The 12,897-nt window shown below is 57.3% G+C and overlaps 1 protein-coding gene across 2 annotated transcripts; it reads left to right on the top strand.

The window, feature by feature from the left end:
- Nucleotides 1-708: 708 nt before the first annotated feature.
- RHOD (ras homolog family member D) lies at nucleotides 709-8,173 on the top strand. 2 transcript variants are annotated; one of them, XM_057553224.1, is made up of 5 exons: nucleotides 709-888; nucleotides 4,058-4,145; nucleotides 4,915-5,024; nucleotides 6,918-7,027; nucleotides 7,582-8,173. In XM_057553224.1, exons 1-5 carry the CDS (start codon nucleotides 757-759, stop codon nucleotides 7,742-7,744), a joined length of 603 nt encoding a protein of 200 aa, XP_057409207.1. In that variant the 5' UTR covers nucleotides 709-756; the 3' UTR covers nucleotides 7,745-8,173. The 2 variants fall into 2 exon arrangements, with proteins under 2 accessions (XP_057409207.1, XP_007171318.2); XM_007171256.2 differs by having other exon boundaries at nucleotides 6,918-7,052.
- Nucleotides 8,174-12,897: the final 4,724 nt, after the last annotated feature.

Below are 12,897 nucleotides of genomic sequence, written 5' to 3'. Positions count from 1 at the left end.
AGACCCTACTCTAAGCACTTTACAGATGGAAGGTTCCATCGCTTTCTCCAGACCATGACCGAGGCAGAGGTGAGACCCGCCCGTAGTGAGACTTCCTGGTGCTGGCTGGGGGAGGGTAGGCCCAGCTAGCAGTGCCAGTGACTAACGCATAAGGGCCTGCCGGATCACCCCCTTCCCACCTGCCCTGAAGCACCTGCAGGGAGGCCGTGGTGTGAAGGGCTTCTCCAGAACCCTGGGGAAACGCACATTCATTCATTCACTCATTCATTCATCCATCAAAAGTCACCAGCTCCTGCTGGGTGCCCCGCCTAGACTGGGCACCAGGGACCCAGTCCCTGTCCCCAGCAAGCTGGTGGGCCAGCAGGGCTGATTCCCACCTCCCTTCTCCCGGGGAAGTGGGCCAGGACCCTCCTCTTTCCCCGTCCACAGCGTCACTGCCCAGCTACGTGTCTGCTCCCCATCAGACCAGGGTGCGCTCCTGAGGACGGAGGCCGAGTCTCGGTGCCCCCTCCTGTGGCCTCAGCGCCCCACACAGAGGTGTGTCTTTCTCGGGCCGCCTGGGACTTGGGACCTGGGACGGGAGGGGCAGGGCCGAGCCGGCGCCATGCCACGGAGTCCGCCCGGCCCCTCACCTGAGCCGCCAGCCGCCTCCCGCACTTCCTCGCTCCGCCCCGCTCCGCCCCTTCCACATTCCTGCCCCGCCGGCCCCGAGGCCGCCGCTCCGCTCGCGCCCGGCCCTCCCTCCGCCTCCCCGCGATGAAGGCGGCCCAGGCCGCGGGCCAGGAGGCGCCGCCCGGCGCGCGGTCCGTCAAGGTGGTCCTGGTGGGCGACGGCGGCTGCGGGAAGACGTCGCTGCTGATGGTCTTCGCCGAGGGCGCCTTCCCCGAGGTGAGCGCCGGCCCGTCGGGCGCAGCGGGGCGCCGCGGCCTGGGTGCATCCTTCCCCACCCCGGGAGGGACGTGCGCCCGTCCTGCCTCCCCGCAGAGCGTGGGGTTGAAGGCAGTTCTCACTTTGCCCGCGGGAGTGACATCGCCTGTCAAGTGCCAAGAATGCCACCTACCTGGGGGAGGTGTCCCGGGGACTGACTTAGGCAGCCTGGGGAACGTAGCGGGTCCTAAGAGAGCACTTGGTGGCACAGCATGGCTAAGGCGGACGGACAGCCTTGGCTTCAAATCACGGCTTTGCGACTTACAGCTCTGCGCCCTGGGGCAAGCCGCTTACCCTCTCTGTGCCTGTTTCCTTAACTGCGTAATAGGAATAACGGTGGTGCCCACCTCCCAGGGTCGCAGTGATGAGAGAGTTCATACAGGTCAGGGGCTCAGCTCTGAGCTGCAACAGGAAGCACTCACTGAAAAGTGGCCAGCGTTTTTCTTGGGAGACATCGTGTCTTCCCCCAGCTCTTGCCCCTACAATGGATGTCCCGTGGGCTCAGCCTTGGCGGGTAAGAGCACACCAGCCGCTCAGACAGCTGGGTTAGCACCTCAGTCTTCTCCAACAAACTCTGGGGCCCTCAGTACTTTGCTCAGCCTCTGTGAGCCTCCCACCCCTCACTCGACCTCGCCGGGGTGGTGGTGAGGAGGAAGGTAAGGCTGAGAGACGGCCCCGAGTTGCACCTGGCATGTCCTTGATGCCTGAGCATGTGGACTGTCATTCCTTCACCGGCATGCCTACCACCTGTCCAGGCGGACTCAGCAGCACCAAGACGGGGGCTGGACACACCCACCTACCGTGCCCCACTCAGCCCAGTTCCCCTGGGAGTCCACGCATGGGTCTGCTTCCAGCATCACCTCCCCCCGCCTGCTGATCCCAGCCCCCGCCAAAGCCCTGGGGTGGTACAGCACTGGGGGGTTGGATGGGGGAGGCAGGAGCAGCCGGGCCTGCTAACCCAGAGTCAGCCTTTCTTTCCACTGTGGCAGCATCGAGCCGACTCTTGCTTTGTGGTTTTTGGAGCTGATGTCACATCCTTTGGCCAGTCACATTTTTTTTAGCTGTGGGGGAGGGATGTGTTTCCAGGCCCCCCAGATGCTGCCTGTGAGAACGCAACAATTACGGCAGCGCGGGGAGCACCACAGAGTGCCACAGAGAGGCTGGGCCAGCCGGGGCCCAGGAGAAGTGCTGGGAGGGGTGGTCCCTCACCACCACTGTCCTGGGCTCTGAGATGGCCTTGTGGGTGAGACCCATCCCAATTGCAGAGAGGTTACAGTGCGGAAATGGGCATCTCACAGTTGATGGACAGTGTGTGTTTTTCACAATTTTTTAAAAATTAATTAATTATTATTATTATTTTTGGCTGCGTTGGGTCTTTGTTGCTGCATGCAGGCTTTCTCGCTGCAGCGAGTGGGGGCTACTCTTCGTTGTGGTGCGCGGGCTTCTCCTGGTGGTGGCTTCTCTTGTTGCGGAGCACGGGCTGTAGGTGCACGGGCTTCAGTAGTTGTGGCTCACGGGCTCTAGAGCGCAGGCTCGGTAGTTGTGGCGCACGGGCTTAGTCGCTCCGCGGCATGTGGGATTTTCCTGGACCAGGGCTTGAACCGGTGTCACCTGCCTTGGCAGGCAGATTCTTAACCACTGCGCCACCAGGGAAGTCCGGACAGTGCATAGTGAAGGACACTCTGAAGGGAAAGGGAGAGCGTGCCTGTCACCAGAGGGCTAGACCTGCCTTGTCTAGGTTCCTCTCCTGTTTGGGGACCCTGATTTCCTGGGACCTGTCTGCCTCCAGGCACAAGAGACACCTCTCCATTCATTCATTCATTCATTCATTCATTTATCTATCTATTTATTTATTTATTTATCTATTTATCTATTTATTTATCTATTTATCTATCTATCTATTTATCTATCTATCTATTTATCTATCTATTTATCTATCTATCTATCTATCTAGGCACTGCCCGGCTTGCGGGATCTTAGTTCCCCGACCGGGTTTCGAACCCAGGCCCCAGCACAGAAAGCACAGGGTCCTAACCACTGGACCGCCAGGGAATTCCCAAGAGACCTCTTCATTTAAAAGAAACACAAGGTCTGAGAGCTGGCAAGGCCTTCATTTTACAGATGGGAAAACTGAGGCCAGAGAGAAGAGTCTTGCCTCAGGGCACAGGGCCCCACAGTGTCCCCCGGTCTGTGGTCCCCCCATCCAGCCCTGAGCAAGGGAGCAAGGCCTGGGCACACAAGATGCAGGCGGTCCAGCACGCCCCTTGGTGCAAAGGGCTTGTGTCGTGGCAGGGTTTTGAAAACCTTCTCCCCTGTTGCTCAGACCCTGTCTGTAAAAGCTCCCTCTCTTCATTCCTGCGCTTGTGTAAAAGCCCGTCCTGCTTCCATTCATCTAGCCTTTGTGGAGAGGGGGTGAGCTCAGGCGCAGCAGGCCTGGGGTGGAGGGGCCTCTGGCCTGGGTGACCTCCCCCTGGGGCCAGGCAGGGCAGGTAAGAGAGACAGAAACAGGGGCATCCCGGTTGGATTGTGAAAGGTTGAGAGGCAAAGGAGGGACCCCCAAAAGCTAGGAGCGCCCCAGGGCAGGCAATGAGTCTTTATTAGTTGCTCCTGGGTGTCCAGAATCGGATCCAGAGAGGGTGCTCATGAATGAATGAATGAATGAATGAGTGAGTGAGTGAATGAGCAAACATAGGTTAATGTCATTCTAGGAGGAGGGGACAGCAGGAAGGAAGGCTCAGAAATGGGACAGTCTGGACGAGGACAGAGATAAAAATAACAGTCCTGGCACGTGTAGAGTACTTATTTTCTACCAGGCCCTGTGCTCAGGGCTCTGCAAGAAGCGCCTCCTTGAATCCTTTCAGCAACATGCTGCGCTGGGGGCTCTAATAGACCCACTTTATAGTCGCGGAGGAGGCCAGGGAGGTTCGGTGCCTTGGGAGGGTGCACAGCTACGGAGTGGCAGCTCTAGGCCTCCTCCCCACCAGCCAACTCCCTCCCAGAAACTACTCCACTCTGCTGACTTCCAAAGAGCGGCAGTGCCGCAGGCATTCCTGGGCTCTGGCCTGGGCACTGGGACCACCCACTTTAGATGCTGCCTTCTCAGCTGCCCCCTTGACCCCTTCTTCCTCAGAGCTACACCCCCACGGCATTCGAGCAGCTCACCGTGAATCTGCACGTGAAGGGCAAACCCGTGCACCTCCAAATCTGGGACACAGCAGGTGGGTGCCAGGCTGGGGGAGGGGCAGAGTGGGAGGAAGGGCCCCACTCCCTTCCTTCCGAACCGGGGAGGCCAACTAGTCTCCAGGGAACAGGTGTTGGCCAGGATTAGGGCCCCCGGGAGCCTGTACCCTCCTTGCTTCGGCATCTGTGTCTGCTGCTTCCCCAGCCCAGAGCAGCCCACCATGTCCTGGAGACAAATCGGAGCTCTTAGCTCTCAAGGGGTGGACTGTTTCTGGCCTCCTGAGCGGTCCACCCTGGCTTTAGCTTCTGTAAGATCTGTTTGAACGTGACCTCTGCCCTCTAGCCTCCTGACCTAGCCCACCAGAGGGTTCAGAGTCAAATCTACATCAGAACTCAAAGCTAAACTCCGGGAATCCCAGCAGCCCCCTTACCTTGGTTGGGCTGTGATATCTTTGCTCAGGTCCCGCCTGCCTCTTTCTCCTCATCCCCCATCCCCGCCCCAAGTCCAGGGCAAAGCAGGCTTCTGAGTGATGGCCTCAGACATCCCCCACTCCTTCCAGAACAGGGCTCTCTCAGCAGTGGTCTCGCCCAGGCCAGGGCTGGCACGTCCTACAGGCCAGCCAGGGGAACACAGCCCCGAGGGGGACATTCACGTGTTGGATCCTGAGGCACAGAACTAGGCCCTGATCCAGATCCTCCCCACCCACACCCGCCCCTGGTCTTGGTTGGGGTGACCTCCCTGATGCTGGGGAGGTGCTGACAATGGGCAGGAAATCTGGAGGGAGTGACCACCCCTATTCTACCCAGGGCAAGTCGACTACGACCGCCTGCGGCCCCTGTTCTACCCCGACGCCAGCGTCCTGCTCCTCTGCTTTGACGTCACCAGCCCGTACAGCTTTGACAACATCTCTAACCGGGTGGGTACAGGGGGTGGGGGGCAGGGAGGCCCAGCCCCATAGCCGGGCCACTCTGCTCCACCCCTACCCTTGATCCAGCAGACTGTCAGAGCTCGGCAGGCCCTGGATGACATCGGGTCCAGTGCCTTTGGCATAAATATGGGGAAACTGAGGCCTAGAGAGACTTAGCCAGGGTCCCGCAGGGATTTGGTGGCAGGGTCTGGACTGGCCCTCTGACTCCCGGTCCAGTGCTCCTTGTCTGCCCCATACTGTAGACTCAGAAGGCTGTGGCTCTTTCTACCGTGACCCTGCCTGAAGATGCTGGGCGACCCAGAGGGCCCTGCATCTCCCCAGCCTGGGCCTGCCCAAGGTCACACGAGCCATCAGTTTCCAGCAGCTCTCAGCCTCCATCAGTGTGACTGCTGGCTCCCAGCGGCCTCCCAGGATGTCCCCCAGTTATCTCAGAGGTTCCCGAGGCTGCACACAGGTGTCAGGGAAACGGTCCCTTGAGTTCCTCTGCTCCTACCCAGCAGCCACGGCCCCGCCCCCACTGCTGCCAGGGCCTCCATGCGTGTGTGAATGGCATGCTCCAGGGTTCCTCAGAGCACAGCCAGTGACAGTATTGGTAACCATAACCACAACGATGATGGCAGCATTTACTGAGAACTTACTGTGTGCCAGGTACTGTTCTAGGCACCAAGGACCAGGCAAGTGGTGGCTGGGACCGGGGTGCCAGCAGAGGGGGTGGTGAGAGGCCAGCGGATATTGAATCTGTTCGGAAGGCAGAACCGAACCGTCAGCATTTGCAGATGGATTGGACATGGGTGGGAGAGAGACATTTGATCAGAGCACCTGGAAGGTGGACTTGCCATTTCCCAAGATGAGAAGGAGCAAGCTGGGGGCAGGGAGGTGGGCGATGGAGGCCCGTTGGGCATCCCAGCGGAGGGTCAGGCAGGCAGGCAGAAGTCTGAGGGTGCAGTTCCCGGGAGGGGGCAGGGCTGGGCAGATCCATTTAGGAGTTGCTGGTGGGGAAGAGCTGTGGGCTGGGCGTGGGGGAGAGGGGGGCTGTCACCTGGAGACCTGAGGTCAACCGGGAGAGTGCGGCCCTGGGGTGAAGCGCAGACCAGGTCTGAGAGGAGGGAGTGATCGCTGACGTCAGGGCTCAGGTAGGATGAGGTCTGAGGCTTCCCTGTTACATTTAGCAAAGTGGAGTCAGGGGAGGAGACCCTTTTCAAGGGCAGTTTTGTGGAGGGGAGGATTTGCCGGGACCGCACACCGGCCCCATCTGGCTCCAGAAGCCAGACGGTTTGATGTCAATTTTTCCTGAAACTGAGCAGGCGTGTGCTGCTGGAGATCTAAAGCCTGGATTCCAGGCTCCCAGGTTATAGTCGAGACTGAAATAACCAGGCCCTGGAGCCTCACATTCCAAAGAGCAGCTGACACGGGACAGGAGTGCCCCCTCCAACAGGCAAACAGCTGCTGCGACCATTTTGTGAGCTGCTTTAGTTTTAAAGCCTCACTGATTTCTTTATATATTTTACCCTGTTGGGGAGATGGTCATGGGACCCCTTACATTGCAGAGGTAGGATTCTAGAGCAGGTGGGAACTGGGCTCTGGGTGCCACCCCCTGGGTTCAAATTCTGCCACTTCCAGTTGTGTGACCAAGGCCAAGTTATATAACCTCTCTGAGCCGCAGTTAGTGCATCGGTACAATGGGATTGATGATAGAACTTGCTTCATAGGGACCCGGGGGGTTAATGTGTTCATTACATGTAAAGTCTTAGCCTGGCACAGAGTAGTTCTCCCTAAACTGGCTTTGCTGATTATTGCTGTGGGAGTCTACCTGGAGGGCAGGAGAGCGGCCCACTCCCCTGATGGCTCACACACACCCCCTCACCACCTTCCTCCCCACAGTGGTACCCGGAGGTGAATCACTTCTGCAAGGAGGTGCCCATCATCGTCGTGGGCTGCAAGACTGACCTGCGCAAGGACAAGTTGCTGGTGAAGAAGCTGCGGAAAAATAGGTTGGAACCTGTGACCTACCACAGGGTAGGAAACCTAGCCCGGGGCGCGGGGGTAGGGGTGCCAGGAGAGGAAACCCCTGGGGTAACGCTGCTCCGGCCCAGCCTCTCAGCAGCGCCAGACATCTGGCACCCGCGGGGTGTGGGTCAGGGTAGGGGTTGTTTTAGAGGCAGTCATGGTCAAGAACTGCCGGGCTTGGAAGTTTCCAGCTGTGGGATGGAGAGTGAGTGAGTGCGGGACACATCAGATGGTCCTGCCTACCTGCTTCACACCCCGGGGGGGACCCCCAGGTCTTCAGTCCGCAGGCCCCTCTCTGCAGCATGCCTGGGTCAGGCCGGGAAGTTAATTAGTTGATGCCTCAAGAGGCAGAGACCCAGCCGGGAACTGAGGCAGGAAACCCGATGAAGCCATCGATGGGCTTGATCAGGCCAGGGGACAGGAGCTGTGGGTGTCCTAGGAAGACGCACCTAGGATGGCCAAGGGGGCTGGGGGTTGGCTGGACATGAGACCCCAGCGGCACCCACCTGACGGCGGCCTGGTCCACTCTCCCTGTTAGGGCCAGGAGATGGCACGGGCCGTGGGCGCCGTGGCCTACCTCGAGTGCTCGGCTCTGCTCCAGGAGAACGTCCACACCATCTTCCAGGAGGCGGCCAAGGTGGCCCTCAGCAGCCGCCGTCGCAACTTCTGGAGGCGGATTACCCAGAGCTGTTGTGTGGTGACCTGATGGCCTGGGGCGCTCCTTCCCTGACCACACCAGCAGCGCAGGAAGGAGCTGGGCACAGACCTTCTGGCCAGTTGGCTGGGCTGGACCTAGTCCCCAGGCTGTGACCTCTGAACTGTACCTCAAACAGATGGGCACCACCGAGGCTGGGCCCCTGACACTGGTGCTGGTATCCCTGGACTGGAGAGAAACCCCTCTGAGGCCTGAGGAAGAGGGTTCCCGGGCTCACCAGCCCTGTGGAGGGCTAGGCCTGGAGACCCCTGGAATCACTCCCAGCTCACAGCCCTGGACTACACATCCTGGAGCGGCCTGTGCAACCTGGCGCCACCTCGTGGCTCTTCCCGGGGCTGCACCTTCAGGACCCGGTGGTGCTAGGACCCTCCAACCAGAACTCACACCCTGCCCCCGGCCCCCTTCGCCCTGCCCATCCCAGTGGTAACTGTAACACTAAAATGACACCACTTGTCAGTTGCGTCACGCCTCTTGTTTCGAAATGCCTTTACACACACGTTCCATGGTGGGTAAGAGTACACCCCACGTAGGCACTGGATCCAGTGTAACTACCTGGATCCAAACCCGGCTTTATCACTTTAGAACCCTGGGCAAGTTACTTGAACTCTCTGGGCCTCTCGTCTGTGAAATGGGACCAATCACAGATGACCTCATGGAGCTTTGGGATGAGTAAGAGCGTCATGAGACACCTGTGAAGAACTTCGCAGGTGCCTGGCACACAGTAAGTGCTCACAAAAGGTTCACAAGTATCACTTTTATTTATGATAAATACAATAGACAATATTCTATAGATGTAATGTATGTAATATGATTGATAAAATGGGTAGTCAGGGTTCTCCAGAAAAATAGAGCCAATAGGCTATACATACAGAGAGAGATTTTAAGGAATTGGTTCCCGCGATTGTGGAGGCTGGCAAGTCCGAAACCTGTAGGGCAGGCTGGAGGTCGATGTTGCAGTCTTTTTTTTTTTTTTTTAATATTTATTTATTTATTTATTTTGGCTGTGCCGGGTCTTAGTTGCGGCACGTGGGATCTTCGTTGCAGCACATGGACTTCTTAGTAGCAGCATGCGTGCGGGATCCAGTTCCCCGACCAGGGATCGAACCCGGGCCCCCTGCATTGGGAGTGCAGAGTCTTACCCACTGGACCACCAGGGAAGTCCCAGTGTTGCAGTGTTGAGTCTGAATTCTGTAGGGCAGCAGGCTGGAAATTCAGACAGGGTTTCCGTGTTACTCACTTGAGGCAGAATTCCTTCTTCCTTGGGAAACCTCAGTCTTTTCTTTTCAGGCCTTCAATTGACTGGATGAGGTCCACCCACACAGAACCAGCCACTAACACCCACCCCCTCAGTTTCATTAGGAAACAGCTCCAGGGGTGGGACCGCTTCCTCCAGGTGAGGGCTCTTGGCTCAGGTTACAGAGCTGAGCTGAGGCAGAGGAAGTGATGTTAGGGACCTGCTCAGAAAACCTCACCTGGATTACAGGCTCCACTCCAGGGTTTTAATATAAGCTGCTCAGGGGTGGGAAACAACTTTTCCTGGCCTAGATTTCTAGCCTGATTGCTCCTTCCCCAAGCACACCCCATGCCCAGAATGTTCTTCCTTCTTCTCCCCTTCCTGCCCTCCCCAGCCCAGTGAGCTAAGCCCAGTTCACACATCTCCTCTAATTTCCCAAAATGTGAGTCCCTGGAACCCTTGATAGTTATTTGGCTAGGAAGCTTTTCACACTGACTTCTTGCACCAGACCTGGGCTTCCCTGAAGTCAGGCTCTTCGTCTCCCTCATCTCTTTGTTCCCAGACCCTAGTTGGGGATGTGGCTTGGCCTCTTGGCATTGCTGAGAGGCAGAGTGTTCCGTCTCTGGAGTCAGTAGCAGATCTGGGTTCGAATCCTAGTCCTGCCATTTTCCAGAGCCATGTGATTTTATGAGAGTTACACTCTTTGAGTCATCTGGCAAATGGAGGTAATCATGCCCGTCCTAGAGCGTTGCTGTGAGGGTAAAGTGACAAACTGCTCGTCAGGTGCCTAGCACAGTGCCAGGAATAAAGGAGGTGTGCAGGGAACACGGGCTGGATTGCATGGAGTAGAGCTGTACTGGACAGTGTATCCTATACGGGAGGGCAAGATACTGAACCAGATGTCAAGAGACCTGAGCGCTGGCTCAGACTCCTTCCCTTCCCAGGGACTCCATCACCCATGCCTTCAACAGCCTGGTGTCCAAGGGGCTCCCTGATGTGCCCAAAACACCATGACAAGAACTAGGGGTATTATACAGGGAACCCACAGTTTGTGCCCTCAAAGCCAGGTCTGTCTGCAATGCCACGGAGAAGGGGTCCTAACCCCAGCATGCAGGGGTGGTTGGGAAGCTACCAGGAGAGAAAAGGCACTTCCCTGGAAAGAGAGACAGCCCGGTGAGCCTGGGGGGTAATGAGTGCCACTGAGAGTCTGTCGGATGCTGTGTGAGGTTTTGCCAGGCAGACGAGACAAGAGGCTCAGGCCAAGGAGGGCTGAGAGTATTAACTAGAAGGTGATGGAGTGATGGGCTTGGTCCTGGAGAGTGTCAGTCTACTCACCTGATAAACAGGAGGAATAAATTCTGCCTTGTTGCCTCTTATCTCTCAGCAGAGTTAAGAATATCAAGAATGAGATGATTAGATAGAGAAATAAATAGGTGTGATGGCCAGATTTAAACGTTGGGACTTCCCAGGAATTCCCTGGTGGTCCAGTGGTTAGGACTCGGTGCTTTCACTGCCTTGGCCCCAGGTTTGATCCCTGGTCAGGGAACTAACATCCCACAAGCCGTGCAGCGCAGCCAAAAAAAAAAAAAAAAAATTTAAATGTCAACTTGATGAGGCTACAGTGCCCAGTTGTTTGGTCAAATGCCAGTTGAGATGTTGTGAAGGTATTTTTTTGATATGATTACTTTTTTAAAAATATTTATTTATTTGGCTGCACCGGGTCTTCGTTGCAGCTTGCCAGCTCGTTAGTTGCGGCACATGGGCTCCTTAGTTGTGGCATGTGAACTCTTAGTTGCAGCATGCATGTGGGATCTAGTTCCCTGACCACGGATTGAACCTGGGCCCCCTGCATTGGGAGTGCAGAGTCTTATCCACTGCACCACCCAGGAAGTCCCGATTACTTTTATTTTTATTTATTTATTTTATTTTTATTTTTGGCTGCGTTGGGTCTCTGTTGCTGCGTGTGGGCTTTCTCTAGTTGCTGGGAGCAGAGGCTACTCTTCTTTGCAGTATGTGGGCTTCTCCTTGCGGTGGCCTCTCCCGCTGCGGAGCAGGGGCTCCAGAGCGCAGGCTCAGCAGTTGTGGCGCACGGGCCCGTGGCATGTGGAATCTTCCCGGACCAGGGCTCAAACCCGTGTCCCCTGCATTGGCAGGCAGACTCCTAACCACTGCGCCACCAGGGAAGCCCCCGATTACTTTCAAATCTGTAGCCTTTGAGTAAAGCAGATTACTTTGTATAATGTGTGTGGGCCTTATCCAATGAGGTGAATGCCTTCAAACACTGCACTGAGGTTTCCTGAAGAAGAGGGTCACGTGGCCAGAAGTAGGACTGAAGTTCAACTCTGGCCATCGCTGCACTTCACCCAGGACACAGTTTGGGAGGTCAAGGTCTGGGAACAACTGCTCTCTGTGAGCAGTGGGGAAGCAGGATGGGGGTCAAGGAGGTGGAAGATCCACAGGTGTGAGAGGTGGAGAAGGGGCTTCTGGGGCCACTGCACAGAGGGGGAAGTGGGCAGGGGCCTGCTCTGATGGGGGCCGCTGGAGAGGAGAGTGCCTGCAGGGGAGCAGTTGAGGCAGGAACTCACACCTTTAGTTTCTCTCCAGCCACACCTCTCCCCGCCCCCCACCCTTGGCTGCTCTCTTTTACGTTCTTGGAGAACTCATCAACTTTTGAAATGATCCTGTCTCCCACTGAATTGCCAGCTCCCTGAGAGCATGGACTGGGTTTGTTGGAATCCCCTGTGCCTCAAACAGTGCCTCACATGTAAGAAGCACTAAAGAAACATGTGATGAACAAATGGACGAATGCCGCGTGGCAATGCCCCATTTCAGGCTGTCAGCCGCTCCTGCCTGGACCACCTCAAAAGTCTCGCAGCCTCCAGACTCTCGGCCTCCTTCATCCTCCTCACCATCAGCAATCTTCCAAAGCACAGATCCAGTCACGTCACCTTGAGCCTTCTGAAGCCCCCCTGTCCAGAGGAGGTCTAACTTCCCCAGGTGGAGACCCGGGAGGTCTCTCACATCTGGCTGAAGCCCACCCTCCCCATCTTATGCCTAGGACACCTGACACTCCAGCCACACCCAGGGTAGCTGGACCAGCCTCGAAGTCTCTGCTTTGGCTGTTTCCCCACCTTGGCCTGCCCTTCCTCCCAGTCACTGCTTGTTCAAACCCCCTCCACCCCCAGATCCTTTGGGGTCCAGCTCAGACACCACCTTGTCCAGGAAGCCTGTGGCTCTGCTGGCTTCCTCGCTCCTACATCACCGCACACACATGAACCCGCCTGCACACCAGAGCGTTTACTGTCTTTGCGTGGGCCCCTTGGCTAAGAAACTGGACCTTTGTTCCCGTGCTGTGGGAAAGGCCAGGTTGGATTCCTTAAGATGACACGTCTGGTGACGAGACCAGGCAGGGTGGCCAGGAGGGCAGAGGTGGGAGCAGGAGACCAGTTGGGCAGCTGCAGACACCCAGACATGAGAAACAAGCCACCACAAGTCAAGGCCGGATGACTTCTGGGCTGGGAAGCGGTGGCTGCAGAGAGGGTGGACTGCGTGTGGGAAGGGTGGGGACACTGAGAGTGAGGGAAGAATGCAGGCCTCACCCCTGCGTGCGTGAGAAGGCGAGCCCCTTCCCGAGACACCTGCTCTGGGAGAGGTGGGAACCACTGGGTGGCTGGTTTCCAGCTTCAGGCCCCCAGCCATCCCGGCCACCACACAGCTGTCCCTGGTGTCACAGGAGGGCAGGGTGCATGGCAGCACTTGGAGATGCCCAGCTGAGGAGCCAGGGTGGTTATTATGGGCTGTTGTTCTCCTCCTCTTCCTCCTCCCCACCCGCCAAGCCCCGCTTTCAATTCCTCACAACCGGCCCGGCAGGGCGGCATGGCCAGACGAGTGGGAGCCTGGGGAAG

Source organism: Balaenoptera acutorostrata, chromosome 9 (genome assembly GCF_949987535.1).
Source record: "Balaenoptera acutorostrata chromosome 9, mBalAcu1.1, whole genome shotgun sequence".
In the NCBI taxonomy this organism is placed as follows: domain Eukaryota; kingdom Metazoa; phylum Chordata; class Mammalia; order Artiodactyla; family Balaenopteridae; genus Balaenoptera; species Balaenoptera acutorostrata.
Note: the sequence above shows the minus strand (reverse complement) of the source record. Positions and strands in the feature narration are given on the sequence as shown.

What these genes read in the sequence shown, in the direction of transcription:
- RHOD (XM_007171256.2), top strand. Translation starts at nt 757, where the DNA reads ATGAAGGCGGCCCAGGCCGCGGGCCAGGAGGCGCCGCCCGGCGCGCGG. An exon ending in CCGAGGGCGCCTTCCCCGAG is followed by an intron (nt 889 to 4,057) that starts GTGAGCGCCGGC and finishes CTTCTTCCTCAG; the next exon opens with AGCTACACCCCCACGGCATT. An exon ending in CCAAATCTGGGACACAGCAG is followed by an intron (nt 4,146 to 4,914) that starts GTGGGTGCCAGG and finishes TATTCTACCCAG; the next exon opens with GGCAAGTCGACTACGACCGC.